The 21,026-nt window shown below is 38.1% G+C and overlaps 1 protein-coding gene across 4 annotated transcripts in view; it reads left to right on the top strand.

The window, feature by feature from the left end:
- septin12 (septin 12) overlaps positions 1 to 21,026 on the top strand; it is an 87,151-nt gene that overhangs the window by 61,196 nt on the left and 4,929 nt on the right. For all 4 annotated transcript variants that reach the window (XM_073841055.1, XM_073841078.1, XM_073841071.1 and 1 more), the window contains 5 exons: positions 6,348 to 6,476; positions 16,349 to 16,430; positions 17,765 to 17,902; positions 19,476 to 19,593; positions 20,596 to 20,691. In XM_073841055.1, coding sequence (XP_073697156.1) covers positions 6,348 to 6,476; positions 16,349 to 16,430; positions 17,765 to 17,902; positions 19,476 to 19,593; positions 20,596 to 20,691 — 563 coding nt within the window. The remainder of the gene's footprint in view (positions 1 to 6,347; positions 6,477 to 16,348; positions 16,431 to 17,764; positions 17,903 to 19,475; positions 19,594 to 20,595; positions 20,692 to 21,026) is intronic.

The following is a 21,026-nucleotide window of genomic DNA, read 5'->3' as shown; positions in this document are numbered from 1 at the left end:
TATATATAATATTTAGGTAAGAAATGTTCAAAACATTCTGCTCAAAAGTTTACACCCCTGGCTCTTAATGCATTGTTTTTCCTTCTGGAGCATCAGTGAGCGTTTCAACCTTTTGTAATAGTTGTATATGTTGTCCTCAGTGTGAAAACCTGGATCTCAAAGTCATACAGTCATTGTTGGAAAAGGTTAATAAAATGATGAAAAACCAAAGAATTTGTGGGACCTGAAGGATTTTTCTGAAGAACAACAGGCTGTTTAACTGTTCAGGACAAACAAGGGACTCAACAGCTGTGGATCATTCAAGTATCAACAAAGTTCAAAGAATCAACCGTATGTAAACAGGGTAATTTTATTTTCTCTTGTGGACTACATGTAAATGTCTTCTACGTGAAATATCTTATTCAGGTCAGTACTAAATAAAAAATAACATGCATTTTGTATAATCCCTCTTATTTTGGTAAAATAATTAACATTTTGCAGATTCTTCAAGGTGTATGCAAACTTTTGACCTCAACTGTAAGGGATTTTTTCCAATGAGACAAACCATCTTTTTAACCAAAGAGCGTTTTATTTATAAGCACCATAATCACAATACCCAATATGTATGCATGCTATGAGGCACATGATATATTAAAACAATATTTCTTCTGAAATTGGCTCAAAATATCAAACATGTTTGATATCTTCCAACTGGATGAAATTATAGTCTTAACTAAATTAGTCTTAACTTATAGTCTTAAACTAAACAAATCGGAGTCTGTGACCTTCATTCACTACGTGCTTTTCTGTGAAATCTGTCAACTTAAATATGTAGACTTGCTCTGACTTTAGCAACTAGCATCAACTTCTCCAAACAGTAAATTGATGGAAATTAGGGCAAAAACCGTGTAGTGTATTCCAGCCTTTAGAATGATTTCTGAAGCATCATGTGACACTGAAGATTTCAATAATGGCTGCTGAAAATTCAGCTCTGTTATCACAGGAATAAATTACATTTTAAAATAGTTTTAGTGAAATTCATGAGAAGACAGTACTTTTGTAAGTCACAAATTTTGTGCCAGGTTACCTACTAGGGCTGTACTCTGCCAGCCCAGTAGAGCTTGCTAGTATTAACTGTCCTGGGCAGTTACTGGATGTCTGCCTGATTCAAACTGGCCACCTTATTCAAGCCTGACCAATCAGAGCACTGGAACCTCCCAGATCCCCCTTTGCTTTTAGCAAGAGAGAGGGTAGGCATGCAGGAAGGAGGAGGAACAGGAGGGGGTGTTGGCTGAGTGTGGGTCTTACCTAATTAAATGGCAAGGGCTATTGTTGTGTTGTCTGTGGGCTGGGAGGCAGGGCCAGGCTGGAGCCGAATGTGGCTCAGAGTGTTCCCCAACTGGGCCAGCCAAGGGGATTTATGATGGCTGCAGCATCACAAATTCAAGGCCATCCAGCTCTCCAGTGAGAGCCATTCTTCTTTTCCACTTTTTTCATTCCTCTGTTTTTTAATCAGAGTTGCCAGGTTTTCTTCACTCCCTTGCTTATGCTTTGTTTCCCCTTGGTGGCTCCTCCATAGTGGTAATAGAAAGAACATTCTGCCAAATCCTTCAAAGGCTGCGAGTCTCACGGAGAAACACAGTATCAGCCGCTGTTCCACAATGATGTCAGCAAAACAAATTAAAGCTGAAGTGTGTAGTTTCTGCACCACTGAGTTCACCAATAGCTTTCCAAACGGTTCGTCCAAAACAGTCCTACAACCCCGTTCCCATCTGTCATTGTTTGGACACTCAGGTAGACCAGGCCCAGGAGCATTTGGTCTTTCTTTTTCCCACAACAGTCTCATTTCCATCTGAAAGGACGATTTGGTGATTTTAAACCAGCTTTTTATTGTTACGATGTCAGTAGTGCATGTAAATGAACAATGTGTATTCTTTCTCCATGTCACCTGTTTTGTGTGAGGAAAGCAGTGGACTTTTGACAGCTCAGAGGTTTTTGTTAAAATTATAGATAGTACTGTTGGATTGAGCCCAGAGCATTGGGTATTGAAGGGAACACCACATCCCCCTTTCTGTATTCATGTTGCATGAATCTATAGATTCAGAAAAATCTTCCAGGTCCTGCAGGTTCAAACGCTCACTAATGCTCCAGAAGAGAGCCAGGGGTGAAAACTTTTGAACAAAATGAAAATGTCCAAATATATTTTATTTTATTTAGTTAAAATATCATTTTTTTCCCATTTAGTACTGCCTTTTGGAAGCAACAGAAGATATTTGCATGTTTCCCAGAAGACATATTAAGTACAATTTATCTTGATGTTCCATTTCAAAAAGTTTTAACCCCCAGCTCTTTCCTTCTGGAGCATCAGTGAATGTTTGAACCTTTTTTAAAAGTTGCATTTGAGTCCCTCGGTTGCCCTAAGTATGAAAAGATGGATCTCAAAATCATACAGTCACTGCTGGAAAGGGTTCAAATATGCAAAAGATGCTGGAAAGCTAAAGAATCTGCAGGACCTGGAGTTTTATTCTGAAGAACAATGCTCAGTTTAAGAAGGCACTCATGAACAACCATCACAAAACAAAGTTCCCAAACTTTTGAAGGTGGTTATTTTAATCATTTCAGCTATTTTTTTGTCTTGTGAACTATATGTAAACATATTTTTTTTTTTTGTCAAATATCTTACTCAGGACTGTACTAAATAAAAAAATAGCATGCAATTTTTATGATCTCTGTTAAAATTATTCACATTTTCACAGATTCTGCAAGGAGTTCCCAAACTTTCACATGCCATTGTATTTAAACAATGAAAGTCTAACTTTGGGACAAGCAAAACAATAAACAAACATCAGTTTTAGTATGATGTTTATGTAACAAAAAGAAAAAAGATCAAATCTTTCTCTTTTTTCAAATAAACCCCTGATAAAAGTAGTCAAGGTTGAAGAAAAACTGACTGAAAATTCAATAAATACACTTCAGCTTTAAATATGATCCACTCAAAGTATGTGGGAGTGATATTAGGAGCAGATATGACAATAACAGTCTTCACCTGTTCTCATTTTGGCCACTTGGATGCTTTTCACCTCTTTTTCCAGAGCAGCTTGAAACCTGTTCGATAGGGAGCAGATCAAAGGCATGTTAAATCAGATCAGTATTGCGATGAATTCTGCACAGCAAAAACGGCTCTGGTCCAGTGCTCACTCCCTCAAAAGCTGGCTCTGTAACATTTGGCATGTGCAAGTTTCTTCCTTGCCTCAGTGAACTGTGGAGGTTACAGCATTGGTATTGTAGCAGGTATGGTGGTTCTCTCCATGCCTGCTACTCTGGACATGCATCAAAGGTGAACCGCTCCTCCCTTTCCCAGTAGAGACAGGTGTGGATCTGTTTGACTCACTCTCTATGCACTATAGAGCTATTGACAGATCATTAATTTTCTCCCTTTCATGTAGTGCAAAGGATTTTTGTTTTGAACATGAAATGTTTGAATTGAAAAAAAAAAATGTATGTAAATCTTTTGTTTGTCTTTTGCTGCTGCCTTGGCACATTGTAGAACACAAGGCCGGCGGGTCTGACAAGGGTGTTTTTGAAAAGGCTAGCATGTGTTAGCTAGCATGACATGGCAGTGAATGCAAACTTGACAAGATACAGGAAGAGGAGGAATTGTGCGAAAGCAAGATATACACAACAGGATGAAATTGCAGGAACGGAGGAAACTCTACAGGATGACCATGGTGTGCTACACTCGCCTGTCCACATTTTCCTGCCCTGGGGTGCTCTTATCCGAGAGCCGCACATATTACATATGGTAGCACTTGGAGTCTGTTGGTCTGTGTAGTTTGTCCTCGGTTGTAAAGGTCAGGACCTTTTTGTAGCCTCAGGGCTAAAACTACTGCGAGTCTCCCAGTTTCCCATAAGTCAAGTAGCAGTGTGCACCCAAATACGCGTTTAGCATATTCTGACATTTTTAATGCAGTCAATACATTCAGCTTTGTTGTCGCCCTCGAGTCAAGGGGGCTTTGTAGATATTGTGTTCAAAGAAAAGCTTTGTAAACTGTGCTTCAAAGTGTCTCAGAGGAGACACGTTTTCACCATTTGAAATGCTTTTGAGAGTTAAACACATATGACATTGGTAAAACTACTACCTGCATTTGTTGGAGTTTCATGTGGTTGTGGTAAATGGCAAGCTGTTACAACGCAGCTTTTCTAGGAGAATGTGTCAATGCATGACTCAGACAAGCACCTGACTGGCTCTAGCCGTTATTCTTTTCACATTATCTCATCATGGGGTCCTTTATGGGGTCATCGGTTGATCCTCGGTTGCGTTAATGGCTCTCATCCGTGCATTATTCTTCCACCGATGCAAATGTAATACTGTACAAAAATCCTAATGCTCTAGATCTTTTTACTGAATCAAAAGTATGACAGGTGTGGTCTGAATCATGAATGAATAAGTCTTGTTAGTGAAACAAAAACATGCTGCGCAATTAGTGTAGTCATATTCTTAAATGCATATGACTCATATGAACTGGTTCTGTCTGATTTTAAACACTTAAGGATTAGTTCACTTCCTGAATAGAAATTTCCTAATAATTTACTCACCCCCATGCCACCCGAGATGTTCATGTATTTCTTTCTTCGGTTGAAAAGAATTAGTTCTTTGAGGGAAAACATTCCAGGATTTTTCTCAGTTAAGTGGACTTCAATCGGAGCCAATGGGTTGAAGGTTCAAATTCCAGTTTCAATGCTGCTTCAAACGGCTCTACACGATCACTGCCAAGGAATAGGGGTTTTATTTAGCAAAACGATTGGTCTTTTTCTTTAAAAAAAAATATAAAAATGTATATACTTTTTAACCACAAATGCTCGTCTTGCACTAGCTTGACTTCACACATTACATAGTCACCAGTGTTTACAAAGAGAACATGCAAAGAAAGTCAGATGCAAAAAAGGTACAATTTTGAATTGGAAGAGAAAATGAGATGGAGTTTTTCATCCTACCCTACCTTTTTTAATCGAAATACACAGATGAAGAACTGACCACGCGTGACCTTTCCAACGTGATTACATAATATGTGAGGACATGCATCAGAGAGCTAGTGCAAGATGAGCATTTGTGGTTAAAAAGTATATAAATTGTTAATTTCTTTAGAAAATGACCAATCGTTTCGCTAGATAAGACCATTATTCCTTGGCTGGGATCGTGTAGAGCCCTTTGAAGCTGCATTGAAATCACAATTTGGATCTTCAACCCATTGGCTCCCATTGAAGTCCATTACATGGAGAAAAATCCTGGAATGTTTTCCTCAAAAACCTAATTTCCAAAAGACTATAGAATAAGATGTAGTATAAAATAAGAATAATTTAGGGAAATTAAAACCTTTTGTTCCCATCCCTATCGAACAGGTACAGTATGTTTGACTACACTGAAATCTTCAGAAAGCCCTGCTTTGCTCAGGCGTTGTCTGAAGTGGTAAATCAAATAGGCCCAGGAGGACACACAACGTGGGTTGTCAGTTCCTCATAAATTTGATGTCAACTGCCTCCCATGGTAAGAGGCCATGGCGTAAATCCATCAAAGCCTCTGTTGAGGTGGGCAATGATGGAGGGGCCAGATCTCCCCAGCTCTGTCGTCTATCTCCGTCAAATCGTTTCATCCATTGACAGCTTCCCGAGTCGCCCAGGCCTCTCAACAGGTAGAAACGAAGCGGCAAGAGCGTTTAGCCGTTTAGCGCATTCCCCACCTCTACCCTGCGAATGGGAAGCTGACCGGTGGGCCCGAGGGGCCCTCTGAGCAAGACAGAACACACACTGGCCATCATCAGCACTCAATACTAAGCGGCTCACATTAACAGAGCACATGTCCTTTGAGGCAATGAAGGTGGCCCCATAGATTTACCCTTATTTGTGTGAATTGAGATGGCCTTGATAAGGCTCCCTCTCTGGTAATAGCTTCCTCCCTCTGATCTGATCTCCGTGAGGACTAGTGTGAAAGAGTCATTAAGTGGAAAAGCTCCCCAAAGCTCCCGGCGGCGTGGTGTTGTCAGTGTGTTTGGACACCCACCAGATAAGACGCTAAAGCACTTTGCCTTGGCTTGACCTGGTCCTATTACATCACCGATGATTTGCAGTATCAAGGGCTTATGTAAACCCTGGAGGCCTACGCTGCCTGGTCATGTGATACTTTATGACCTCAATTTTATGTGTGCCATCTTATCTGTGTGCAGTAATAAAGTTTTATCCCCCCTGCTAATGCTAAGCAAAGGTCGTTCTGCAAATAAACGTGCCCGGGGTCTGCTACATATGCGGTTAATTGTACTTTACTGCAGTTTACAAACAAAAGCCATTAAATCTGTTCTCGCTCTCATTGACAGGTCAGAGCGGTCTGGGGAAGTCAACGCTCGTAAACACACTCTTCAAGTCCAAGGTCAGCAGGAAGTCCTGCACTCCTAATCATGAGGAGAAGATCTCGAAGACTGTCCACCTGCAATCAGTCAGCCACAGTGAGTATTGAACGCTTCTTTCATCACAACTACAACATCACACACCCGTCACACCCAAGAGGTCAAGGTTGTTCTAGTTTGTACAGCCTGTTTGCCCCTGCTGGTAAATATCATAACTGCACCATTTGGACCCAATAAACATATTTGAACGTTATGGTCTTTTAAAACTTTTAAAATGTCAATAGGTGTACATCCACTATACACAATGCTCTCTAGTGTATTCATTTCATAGTATGTTTAAGTCCTCCTGGGAAGTTCGCATTTATGAGTTGGGAAGCTGTAATTATGTTGTTCGAGCTTTCTGATCCTGCATCGACAGTAATGCAGCTACCACGTTCAAGGCCCAGAAGCGTAGTTAGGACATTGATAAAAATCTGTGTCAGTCTTTGGCACACATACACGAGATGTTGAGCCACAGATGTCACATGGTCTATTTTAACAATGTTCTTACTACGTTTCTGGGCCTTGAATGTGGTAGTTGCATTACTGTCTATGCAGGGTCAGAAAGCTCTTGGATTTCATCAAAAATATCCTTATTGTGACCCTGGGCGACAAAATCAGTCATAAGTAGCACGGGTGCATTTGTAGCAATAGCCATAAAAATACATTGTATTGGTCAAAATTATCGATTTTTCATTTATGCCAAAAATCATTAGGATGTATTATTGTTGTAAATTATCTACCATAAATATATCCAAACGTAATTTTGGATTAGTAATATGCATTGCTAAGAACTTCATTTGGACAACTTTAAAGGTGATTTTCTCAATATATATATATATATATATATATATATATATATATATATATATATATATATATATATATTTATTTATTTTTATTTTTTTTCAGATTTTCAGATTCCAGATTTTCATATAGTTGTATCTCTGCCAAATATTGGCATATCCTAACAAACCATACATCAATGGAAAGCTTATTTATAAATCTCAATTTTGAAAAATGGACCCTTATGACTGGTTTGTGGTCCAGGGTCACAATTTGTGTCCCCAAAATAAACAAAGGCCTTACAGGTTTGGAACAACACGAGGGTGAGTGATTAAAGACAGAGTTTTAATTTTTGGGTGAACTATCCTTTCAAGCATGTTCAACCCATTCCTTTCTGCTAAAAAGGGAAATCTGCAACTGTTGAGTGAATAAAATTAAGCACACATTTATTTTATAGTTGAGGAAGTATACTTTTATTTTGGCATTTGGAATCATTTTTATTTTCAATGTAGACCAGCTAGTATTGCATCGCATTAGGCCTAGTTAGCACATGGTGTTTCACATCAAAAAGATGACGTGTTACAGAGTGTTGGCCTGAGTGATTTCTGAAAGGATGGAGGGATTAAAGCAGAATGACATTTAGACAGGACAAACTGGAGGAAGCTCAGTGTTTTGTTGGGTTTGACTTGGAAAAGGGCCAGAGTGATCGGAGCATGTGCTCTGAAAGGAAAAAGAAATTAAAAAGCCTGGGAGGGGGACAGATTAGGAGAGATCAATCACAAAACTTCAACTGTTGAGATCGGGCCACAGCTGTCATTATGAGCTCTCTTTCAGAGAGAATGACAGAGGAAGAATGCGCAGGGGACGCATTTTATCCCACTGGTCTGGAGATGACTGCTGCTCTAATGGAGGCCACCACTTATACACGGCGTCTGGCTTTAGTGAAGCAAGCTCCGCTGAGTGAATGAATTGGTTGATTGAACTATGTGCCGTCTCGGTCTCGCATACTTCCTCCAGAGTAACAATCAATAGAGACTTGGGTTCTTCTATCCAAACAGGAAAGTGTGTTTCTGTGGTGATGTGTAGAATTAAGTTTCATTTAGGCTTGTTTTGGCAATGAGGTAAAGCTTGTTTGGAATGTTTCTGAGGGATAACCTTTATTTTGCTTTTGAGGTAAACTATGGATTGTTTCACTGATTTTCTTGACTGTACTTGAAGATTGTTTTTTGACATACTTGAGGATACTAGATTTTCTTCCTGAAAGAAACTGTCAGTACATTTTGGAACTGGTATTAATAACCTGGTAATTGTTTATGTCTTTATTTTATCATCCTCTCATCCTATTTGGTCAATATAAAAATTATCTCAAATTAAAATGAATTGTTTACCATTTAAATTTACAGTTAAAGTCAAAAGTTTACACACATCTTCAGCAATCTGCAAAATGATCTTACCAAAATAAGAGGGATCATACAAAATGCATGTTATTTTTTCTTTAATAAGATATTTCACATAAAAGACATTTACATATAGTCCACAGCTGAAAATAATAGTTGAATTTATAAAAATGACCCTGTTCAAAAGTTTACATGCACTTGGTTCTTAATACAGTGTTGTTACCTGAATGATCCACAGCTGTGTTTTTTGTTTTGTGGTAGTTCTTCTAGGGTCCCTTGTTTGTCCGGAACAGTTAACCTATTTTAAACAGTTTTTCAGCATTTTTGTGTATTTGAAACCTTTCCAACAATGACTGTATGATTTTGAGATCCACTTTTCACCCTGAGGACAACTGAGGGACTCATATGCAACTATTACAGAAGGTTCAAATGCTCGCTGATGCTTCAGAAGGAAAAATAATGCAATAAGAGCTGGGGGTGAAAACTTTTGAATAGAATGAAAATGTGTACATTTTTCTTATTTTGCCTAAATATCACATTTTTTCATTTAGTACTGCCATTCAGAAGCTAAAGAAGATACTTACATGTTTCCTAGAAGACCAAATAAGTTAAATTTACCCTGTTCTTCAAATTCAAAAAGTTTTCACTTTCACAGCTCTCAATTCATTGTGTTTCCTTCTGGAAGTCCCTTAGTAGTCCTCAGTGTCAAAAGATATATTTCCAAAATTATACATTCATTGTTGGAAAGGGTTCAAATACATAAAAATGCTGAAAAACCACAGAATTTGTGTGACCTGAAGGATTTTGAACGGGGTAATTTTTATAAATTCAATGATTATTTTGTCCCGTGGACTATAGGTAAATGTCTTATATGTGAAAATCTTATTCAGGTCAGTACTAAAGAAAAAAATTACATGCATTTTGTATGATCCCTCTTATTTTGGTTATATAATTCACATTTTGCAGATTCTACAAGGTGTATGTAAACTTTTGACTTTAATTGTATATATAGCGATGCCTTCATTAGGAATGGGCGATACCACTTATTTTGTTTTCGATACGATACCGATACTTTTAAGGCCAGTATCATCGATATCGATACTGATACGATACTTCTAAACTTAACTTTTAAATTATTACATTTATTAAATTAATAAGAGTAAAATATGTAATTATACCCTTAACTTTATATTTGAAATGCATTTTAACATTTAATATGCCTTAATTGCAACTAATTAACTTTTATTTTTTACACATGGTTAAAATATGTTTACTGTAGTGGTAACTACAAAACCTATAATTGAAAATATTTAGTTTCATAAGGGGCTGCCAGTGACAGGCTGTTGCACACATACAATACAACATTTTTATTCTGACAGTGTATAATTTATATTAACATTACTACAAAACATGATCAATGAACTTTAAGTGTTAATTTAAAGAAATGTAATTGCACAAATTATGTAGGCTACAATTTCTGTTTGTTTATTGTGTAATAGCTCAAACATGTTTTTATTTTCTGTCCTCTGATAAGCATTGTTCTGGGCTGCCGTTTCCCAAAAGCATCAATGCTTTCTTATGATACTTTTGGGAAATGCAGCCCTGTTTGAACGCACTGTCTGAAGGGAGTGAATGCTCTCTGTGATTGATTGGTTCTGTCTTGCAACATTTGCGTGCGTTCAGATGAGTAGGAAAATTGTTATATCGTCCACAGTTATTCCCTAACATAGGTTATACATCCAGTTCAATGCACATTGTACGCCTTGCTTTTTGTTAAATAAACAAAATCACTGGTAAATAAAACACACATTAGTATCGATATTTTTAATTTGAGTATCGATACTTTCGATACTCGCATCAGTATCGATATAACGATACTTTAGAATCGATATGCCCATCCCTTTTTTTTCTTTTTGACAGCCCAATACACTTTAAAATACAATAAGAAGAAAAGATCAGTCATTACATCCATTTCAAACTTTTTTTGTTAACTATAAATGAGCATTAAGCTCAAAGTATACTTCTGTTTTAATGTGAACGATTAGCATACAGGATAGCCTTTCAAACTATGCATTTGATTGTATGTGCAAACAATGTAAAAATAGAGGTACTGATCATGTACAATAAAACAGATCAATTAAAAATCCTTAAGTCCATGTTTGCAGCTTCATAAGGGTCCTGCTGCTCCATTTTGTACTGAGTAGAGAAAGCCGAACTATATATCAAGCAGAGAAACGCACGTACTTTCAAACATCCCGCATACGGCAATGAGAAAGCAATGAATCTCCATTTTGCTTCTGCCGGCGCCACCATGCTTCATTGGAAAGAGGCGTGAAAGGCAAATGCCGTAGCCAACTTCACTAGTCCTTTAAATGAAAGTATTGTTAAGAGTGAGTGTGTGTGTGTGTGTGTGTGTGTGTGTGTGTGTGTGTGTGTGTGTGTGTGTGTGTGTTTGCCCCCAGTAGTTAGTGTAGTCGCACCCAGCTATCCATCTTCATTTCTCACTTTAGACTGTCTGACAAGGGTCTAACAAACACAAAATCTGATAGTGGTCCTCTGTCTCTCGTATTCAGAAATAGCTCAGTAGGACAAGTAAAGAGATCGTACTCCGCCTGTGGTACTGCAAAAATAAGACTAACTAAAAAAATAAATGTGCAGTCGTGGCCAAAAGTTTTGAGAATGACACAAATATTAGTTTTCACAAAGTTTGCTGCTAAACTGCTTTTAGATCTTTGTTTCAGTTGTTTCTGTGATGTACTGAAATATAATTACAAGCACTTCATACGTTTCAAAGGCTTTTATCGACAATTACATGACATTTATGCAAAGAGTCAGTATTTGCAGTGTTGGCCCTTCTTTTTCAGGACCTCTGCAATTCGACTGGGCATGCTCTCAATCAACTTCTGGGCCAAATACTGACTGATAGCAACCCATTCTTTCATAATCACTTCTTGGAGTTTGTCAGAATTAGTGGGTTTTTGTTTGTCCACCCGCCTCTTGAGGATTGACCACAAGTTCTCAATGGGATTAAGATCTGGGGAGTTTCCAGGCCATGGACCCAAAATTTCAACGTTTTGGTCCCCGAGCCACTTAGTTATCACTTTTGCCTTACGGCACGGTGCTCCATCGTGCTGGAAAATGCATTGTTCTTCACTAAACTGTTGTTGGATTGTTGGAAGAAGTTGCTGTTGGAGGGTGTTTTGGTACCATTCTTTATTCATGGCTGTGTTTTTGGGCAAAATTGTGAGTGAGCCCACTCCCTTGGATGAGAAGCAACCCCACACATGAATGGTCTCAGGATGCTTTACTGTTGGCATGACACAGGACTGATGGTAGCGCTCACCTTTTCTTCTCTGAACAAACCTTTTTCCAGATGCCCCCAACAATCGGAAAGAGGCTTCATCGGAGAATATGACTTTGCCCCAGTCCTCAGCAGTCCATTCGCCATACTTTTTTGCAGAAGATCAATCTGTCCCTGATGTTTTTTTGGAGAGAAGTGGCTTCTTTGCTGCCCTTCTTGACACCAGGCCATCTTCCAAAAGTCTTGGCCTCACTGTGCGTGCAGATGCGCTCACACCTGCCTGCTGCCATTCCTGAGCAAGCTCTGCACTGGTGGCACTCCGATCCCGCAGCTGAATCCTCTTTAGGAAACTAACCTTGGTGCTTGCTGGACTTTCTTGGACGCCCTGAAGCCTCCTTAACAATGAAGTGGAAAGTTTTTTTCGGGATTAAGTTAATTTTCATGGCAAAGAAGGACTATGCAATTCATCTGATCACTCTTCATAACATTCTGGAAGATATGCAAATTGCTATTATAAAAACTTAAGCAGCAACTTTTCCAATTTCCAATATTTATGTAATTCTCAAAACTTTTGGCCACGACTGTACATGCTATTGCACTGTTATCTAATTACCCCTGCTATTTTCATCTGGGTCAGACGTTTTTGGAGTTACCCCTGTTTAACTAGTTTAAACGCAAATCTGCCCTTTAAAACAATGACCTACAAGTAAGCATCTCAGATGTAGAGAGAAAATAATGTAATGAATGTGTCACAGGATGTTGCGAGACGGCAGATAAGCATGTGTCTGCTTGTAGTTTTAAGTGTCAGTCAATTGCTGTGCAAAGGCCTTTGCTGGGCTGGGTCATTAGTGTAGCCTGCTATGTTAATTGCCATGGTTCCTACTTGACAGCAGAAACGTATGAAGACCGCTGAACTTTAGCCCCAGTCTGGATATGGGCGCAGAAATATGCAATTACAAAACCCTACGGAGAATTAGCGACGGTGTTAATTGTTGCTTGAGCCATGTGTAGGTTTCATAGCCACTATGCTAAACCTCTCTTCTTATTCCTTTAGTTTGCTGCCTACTAGTTTTAAAATGAGTCATTCGATTTTGCTTTTAGGTAAAGTTTTAGAACTAGATCTGCTTGTTGATCTCTCTTCCGTTTCTTGCTTCCCCTTGACAGGTTTTAGATAAGTAAAAGTTAGCCTGTGTCGCACTCTTGCAACAGCTTTGCGTCTTTGCAGCTTTCACTTCAGTTAGCCAAAGGTCAAATGATTGAAATCTGTTTTTAGATTCGAAACTGTGATTTCCTGTAATTCTATGCATTAGAATCTCAGTACATTTCTTTGTGGAAAATCTTAGGTGCTCTGGGAAGTTTTCTGTGTAGGATCAAGAACAAGTGTTTTTAGCATAGCTGTGTCACTGCAACTGTTGTATCTCTGTCCTACCATGGCCAAAGCTCATTTCTCACAGACCTCTCAAAACTTATGGCCCAATAGTTTATAAATGTTTGACGTGGAGAATGGGAGAGCGGGTGGATGAGAATAAAAGAATGGGAGAAGCTGGGTGTGCTGTTTCTTAACAAAAGAAGATTGACGATAAGTCAGTTCAGCTTGTGACTTCCTGAGATATCCCCGTGGTTCAGGAGACACCCCTCACTGCCTTCTCAGCGTAGCACAACGTAAACATTACAGTGAATGAGTGGCCTGTTCCTCGTTTTTTTTTTTTATGTTGGCCTTCAGAAACGTGAGTTCGTAAAACTTGACACATGATGTAAATATTTACTTTGTTTTACTGTTTCGATCGCATTAGCCCTCATACAAGAATTTATTACTGTCCATAGGATTACTACTGGGGAAAAAAATGTTAACATTAAAATAGTTTAATTTTGCATTATTTACACATCACAGTCAAAAGTTTTTGAACAGTATTTTTTAATGTTTTTTATGAAATCATCCTCAAGAAATAAAAACTAGTATGCTGATTTGCTGTTCAAGAAACATGTTTATTATTATCAGTATTTAAAACAGTTGGGTATTTTTTTTCTGGATTTTTTTGATGAATAGAAAGATCGAAAGATCAGCATTTATCTGAAAAACAAAGCTTTATTTTATATAGCTTTAGTATATGTCAGAAAAAAAAATAGGGTGCACTGTAAAAAACTATTTGTTGAGTCAACTTATAAAAGTTACCAGGCCGCCTTCAAATTTTAAGTTTAGTCAACTCAAAAAAGTTTAGTCAACTTGAAATGTTAAGTTGTACTAAGTGACAACTTAGATATTTGAGTGGATTCAACTTCAAATTTTAGGGCAGCAGGGTAACAAATTATTTTAAGTTGACTCAACAAATTGTGTTTTTTTGTTTTTTACAGTGTGGGGGATGGAAATGATTTAATACGTTTATTTAGTAAGGATGCTTTAAATTGATCAAAAGTGATGATAAAGATGTTTATGATGTTACACAAGATTTCTCTTTCGGGTAAATGCTGAACTGAAAAAATTCTACTCAATAATAATTCTACTTAATAATGACATGAATGTTTTTTTTTCAACAGCAAATCAGAGTATTTCTTGATTTCTGAAGGATCACGTGACTGGAGTAATAATACTAAAAATTCAGCTATGAAATCACAGGAATAAATTACATTTTAAAATATGTTCAAATAGAAAACAGTTATTTTAAAAAGTCAAATTATTTCAAAATATGACTGTTGCTGTAGGTTACTTTGGATCAAATAAATGCAGGTGAGCAGAAGAGCACAAGATACTTCTTTAAAAAAAAAAACATTAAAATTTAAATCTTACTGTTCCAACATTTTTATCACCAGATATTTGATCAGAAGTACAGTAAAAACAGTAATATTGTGAAATATTATTACAATTTAAAATAACTGTTTTCTATTGTAATATATTTTTGAATTGTAATTTATTCCTGTGATACAAAGCTGAATTTTCAGCATCATTACAAATGATGTCAAATGATTAAATAGAAATGATTTGCTGATTTGGTGCATTGTTTATTAATGTCAGTGTTAATAACATTTGTTTGCTTACATGCAAACTATGATGTGTTTTTAAGAATTATTTGATAAATAGAAAGTTCAAAATAACAGCATTGGTTTGAAATGTAATTTTTAGTCATTTTTGTTAAATATAAAGCATCCTTATTGATTAAAACTAAACATTTCTTTAAAAAGAACTACAGTACTTAAACTTTTGAATGATTGTGTATATATATGTAATAACTGTCATCTGAAATAATTTGAACTGAAACATTACTGATAACTCCAGTCCTCCCAGCAATAAATGTTCTTCCTTAGACAAGAAAAGTGTTCAACCTTCTGTCTGGATTCTAATTAATGGTGCCTTTTTGTTTCCTAGCAACATTTTTCTTCTTCATTAGAGATCATTCCAGTGTTCATCAGTGTAAATATAACCTTCTGCAAATACTTTAAAAAGCCTGGAACAATAGACCTGTTCTGGTATTCTCTATCAAACTGACAAAACTGCTCCTTGTGTTACTGCTAAACTACCAAATTGCCTCTGCAGTCTCCGTTTTGAGACGTTTCGTCTAGCAGATGTCTTGCTGTCCCTTCCTTCCCCAGCAGTTTTGTCTTTCCAAAGCACAGGCCTGTGGAAAACAAAGAGAACCAAAGTCTCAGGGTGCCTGACACCTCCACACACTACAAAGCTGTCCACTGGCCCTCACAGCCCGTGAAAAAAAAGCTGGCCTGTGGCCTGACCGCCAGGGGAGATGAGTGTTACACAATCCCCCCCTTCTCTCAAAGACTACACAGTGCAGAAAATGAAGTGGCGGGCCGCTCAATGCCACCATTCAGCTCTGCTCCCTCCATGTGGGTGAATATGGAAAGAACTAAGCCCTGCTTTGTCGCTGAGTCACGCCAAGAGCAGCATATGTGTTTCCATTAGCTGATCATGAGGGGGTTTTCAATCATTGGCCAACCAATCCAAAAACTGGCACTCTCTTTTGCTAATGGCCCACTGCGAATGAAAAATTGATCATCAGCAGATAGGGTTATAGCACTTTGAAACTCATAAACTGGAGTGTTGACTGACAGTTTAATTTTTCCTCGTTACAATCTCGTCATATTTTCCTTGATTGCCTCATCCAGAAGGATTAATGTGATGAGTTAACAGCAAATGTCAATCAACCAATGCCAGGGATACAGTAGGGGTCCCTGCTTGCACAGACAGCTTATTAGACCCCTTTTGCAGGCTGATTTCCTGTTGCACAATGCGTCCTTGCAGCATTATATCAGATAATGGAGATCAAATGAAAAGCGCAGACTCTTCAGTGTGCAATTTTAACTGATAGTGCCTAAGAATTGATGTTGCTGAAAAAAGAAAGTTAAATCCTTGTCAAGTTATTCTACATTTAGTCTGCTGAAGATCCATCTTGATATTTTACTTCATCCTTTCCCAACTCTTTTGTCTTGTTATTTTCTAGTCATCGAGGAGAAAGGGGTGAAGATGAAGCTCACGGTAATTGACACCCCCGGATTTGGAGACCAAATCAACAATGAGAACTGGTGAGAGCAACGTTTTAAACCTAATTGGATTGATTTATACTTTTTACAAATGCAGTAGAGTCTGCAAAAATGTACAGATAATGTACTCACCCCTTGTCATCCAAGATGTTCTTGTCTTTCTTTCTTCAGCCGTAAAGAAATTATGCTTTTTGAGGAAAACTTTTCAGGATTTCTCTCCATATAGTGGACTTCTATGGTGCCTGCGAGTTTGACTTTCCAAAATGCAGTTTAAATGCAGCTTCTAAATGATACCAGCCAAGGAAGAAGGGTCTTTTAAAACTCAAATGCTCATCTTGTCTAGCTTTGCATGAACTCTGTGTATTCCGGTTCAAGACAGTTTGGGTAGGTCAAAAAACTCCCGTCTCATTTTCTTCTCCAACTTCAAAATCGTTATCTACATCGCTGTTTTATCTTTTTTTGTAAAGGGTGTTTAACCTTCTTTACATATTCACTTTGTAAACACTGGGTCGGTACTTCTGCAGCAATGTAGGATGATTTTGGAGGAGAAAAAGAGATGGGAGTTTTTTGACATACCCTAACTGTCTCTGTTACAGAGTTCACGCAGAGCTAGACAAGACGAGCATTTGAGGTTAAAACGTATATAAATTGTCAATTTTTTTAGAAAATAACTGATCGCTTCATAAGATAAGACCCTTCTTCCTCGGCTGCCACCGTTTAGAACCCTTTGAAGCCGCATTTAAACTGCATTTTGGAAGTTCAGACTCTGGGGCACCATAGAAGTCCACTATATGGAGAGAAATCCTGAAATGTTTTCTTCAAAAAACAATTTCTTTATTACTGAAAAAAGAAAGACATGAACATCTTGGATGACAAGGGGGTAGTTAAATTATCTGTAAATTTTTGTTTGAGAAGTGAACTTTTCCTTTAAAACTATATTTGTGGCTGACATTTGTGACCTTTGTACAGAAGGTCTGATGTTCTTGCTTCCACTGAAGCACAAGCTGCTCTTTGGGTCATTATAAAATGATGCTGGAGAACATGATTATCAAGTTTTACACTGAACCAGATCCATAAGACATCCTGAAATTCATTTTGATTCCAATTTTTATTTCAGTTGTTATGTTGATAATACCATTTTCACTAGATCAGGCTCAGACTTTTGAACTCCACTATAGCTGTTAAGACACTTTAAAACTGTGTGAGATGAATTCTTTAGTAATTAGACAGTGTTTTTGCAACAAACAAAAAAAATCATGCCTTAGTGGTCTTCCGAATGTTTATTTTTAAGAAATATTCTGTTGCCTGACTGCTACATTAGCTTTAAGTTTAAGCATATGTTGTTAACTGTGATGTCCCTGTGTCTTTTTTCTCAGCTGGGAGCCCATTGTAAAGTACGTCAACGAACAGTATGAAAAATACCTGAAGGAGGAGCTGAATGTCAACAGGAAGAGAAGAATCCCTGACACCCGCGTTCACTGCTGTGTCTACTTCCTGCCAGCCACTGGACACTGGTGAGTGTCAATTTCCTGCATGCATCATTCGTTCACTCCTAGCCATATACGTGTTATAATGCTGTTGTGCACCTGTCACATTAATATGACATGGCTTCATTTGAAAATTTCAGGAGTCTTAGTTTGGAGATTTTAACTTACTAACTTAGTGAGAGATTTTGTGAAAAATCATTCTTTTGGCAGCAAAACATATGCCTCTATATCTTCTTACTGAAAACAGTGTGACAGCTGTGAGATAATTGCTGTTTTTTGAATTCAGTGGACCTTAACATACAGGCATAATTTGTAAATTGTTTTAAATTTTGATATTTGAAGAGATGGTTCACCCAAAAATGAAAATTCTGTCGTTAATTACTCACCCTCATGTCATTCCAAATCTGTAAGACCTTTGTTCATCTTCAGAACACAAATTAAGATGTTCTTGATGAAATCTGAGAGCTTTCTGTCTCTGCATCGACAGCAACACAACTGACACGTTCAAGGCCCAGAAAGGACATCGTTAAAATAGTCCATGTGACATCAGTGGTTTAACCTTAATTTTATGAAGCTATGGCATGCATGTGTCATTAAAATGTGTCAAGACTGTCATGTGTCAAAGACTGACTCGGAATAGACTAAATTGTTGAATTAAGTTGTTATTTGTTGTTATTAGTTGTTATAACATTACAATTGAACCACTGATGTCACATGGACTAGTTTAATGATTTCCTTACTACCTTTCTGGGCCTTGAATGTGGTAGCTGCATTGCTGTCTATGTCAGAAATGTTGATGAACAAAGGTCTTATGGGATTGGAATGACATGAGGGTGAGTAATTAATGACAGAATTTTCATTTTTGGGTAAAGTATACCTTTATTGTTTTATTTAAATATGCACTACCATTCAAATTTTGGAGTCGCTAAGATTTAAGAAGTAATCATGTTTTTGAAAAAGTCTTTTATGCTCAGCAAGGTTGCATTTTTTTTTTTTTTAATAGAGTAAAACTGTAATATCAATAAATTTAAAAATAACTATGTTCTATTTTATTATTGTATTAATATTTTATCTAATTTAATATTCTATTGATGTTTCTATTCTATGCTTTAAAATGTTATTTATTCCTGTAATGGCAAAGCTGAATTTTCAGCATCATTACTCCAGTCTTCAGTGTCACAATTCTAATATGCTGATTCTGCTGCTCAAAACACATTTTTTTATTATTATCAATGTTGAAAACAGTTGCACTGCTTAATGTCTTTGTGGAAGCCATGACACATTTGTTCAACATTAATTGATGTATATTAGTAACATTATAATTGTCTTTACAGTCACTTTTGATCAATTGAATGCATCTTTGCTGAATGAAAAAAGTACTGATTACAGACTTTTGAATGGAGTTGTATGTAGCATTATTTTGTTAGTAATATACTGATATTTCAGCTTCACGATCTCGCTTGTTTCATTTTCAGAAAATGCTGAAATCAAAAGCTAACTGTCTATATGTTTTGAACCCCATTTTTACCTGTATTTAGAGTCAAAAAGGTATTAAATGTGTAAACGGCCCTTAGTAATGATCCATCCTGCTCTTCTACAGGTTACGCCCCATAGATGTGGAGTTCATGAGGAGACTGGGGAAGATAGTGAGCATCGTCCCTGTGATTGCCAAAGCAGACACGCTTACTCTGGAGGAGCGGCTAGAGTTCAAACAGAGGGTGAGCTGTCCGTCATCAACACCTGCGTGCAGAACTTCACTCACGTTTTATGATATGCAGGCGCAATTGGATTCACCCCTCTATATTTTCCACCCACACGTAAATATTCAGCCCTTCGCATAATTGAGGTCATGAATATGGATGACCTGCTGCTGTAAATGCTGGAATTTTCAAAATTCACAGTTCAGCTGTGTGTGGATTAAAAAAAAGAGCGAGATGGATTGAAAAACCTGGGCTGAATGGAGTGAGAGAGAACCGTCATCGCATTCGAATATCCAAAGGTCTCTTGGCATGCGGCCGCTCGCTCTGGGTTGGAAAAATGAACAGGCCACGCTGAGGTTAGGAGCAGTGTCTGCGCTGTCTCCGTCGGGAGACGGTCTCTCCTCTGACTGATGTATAGCTACTACTTGGGCCCGGGCCACTTGCCATCAGTTCTCCCCACGGAGCGCTTTTGGACAGCTCCGACGGCACGGACCGCAGGGCCAGAACGGCCCCCGCACGCAGTGTGTCTCCTATCAATATACACCAAACAACACTCCTAATGATGTACTCTGTCATTTCAGCCCATTATCCAGAGCTGTCTCTCACTGCTCAATAGCCCAAGCAGAGCGCCGTGCGGGGGCGGACGTCACACTGTGCTCAAGATATCAATCGCTGATATCATATCCATGTACAACAGCCGCACTCCAAAATCCTCCCCCACACGAACACATGGCAGCGAAGGCATTAATGTCTAATGCTTTGCACCTCGGGCCCGAAATTCTGGCTGCGAGGGGGGAAAAAAGCAGAATTTCCTGGTGAACTTTACTGTGGCCTCTGAGTGCAAGAATGCATGAGGGTTGAGATTGTGACTAGTAAAATACAGCGGGAAGAGCTGGAGGCAGAGAAGATGCTGTCATATTTCACCCCCGGGGCGATCGTGCGGGTTTTGTGTATGTGTGTGTGTGCGGTAGGTTGTAAAAATCAGTGTAAATCCATCTAACTGGAAGCTTCTCTCTGCAGATAAGACAGGACCTGCAGGCCAACGGGATCAGAGTCTATCCACAGAAAGAATATGATGAGGACGCTGAAGACCGGATACTCAACGATAAGATTAGGGTATGATGATACTACTTTAAGAATTGATTGCTACGCTGTGTTGATTTTAATGGTTCGATTTTGGGGTTGAAAATTTGCTAAATGTCCTCATCCAAGGCGTAGATGAATTTGTTTCTTCATCAAAACAGATTTGGAGAAATTTATCCTTGCATCATTTGCTCACCAGTGGATCCACTACAGTGAATGTGTGCCATCAAAATGAGAGTCCAAACTGTTGATAAACACATCACAATACTCGACAAGTAATCCACACGACTCCAGTCCATCAATTAATGTTTTGTGAAGCGAAAAGGTGCTTTCAAGAAACAAATCCAGAACTGTTTCAAACTGTTTTG

This window comes from Garra rufa, chromosome 1 (assembly GCF_049309525.1).
Source record: "Garra rufa chromosome 1, GarRuf1.0, whole genome shotgun sequence".
Classification (NCBI taxonomy): Eukaryota; Metazoa; Chordata; class Actinopteri; order Cypriniformes; family Cyprinidae; genus Garra; species Garra rufa.
This window is presented reverse-complemented; position numbering and strand designations above follow the sequence as displayed.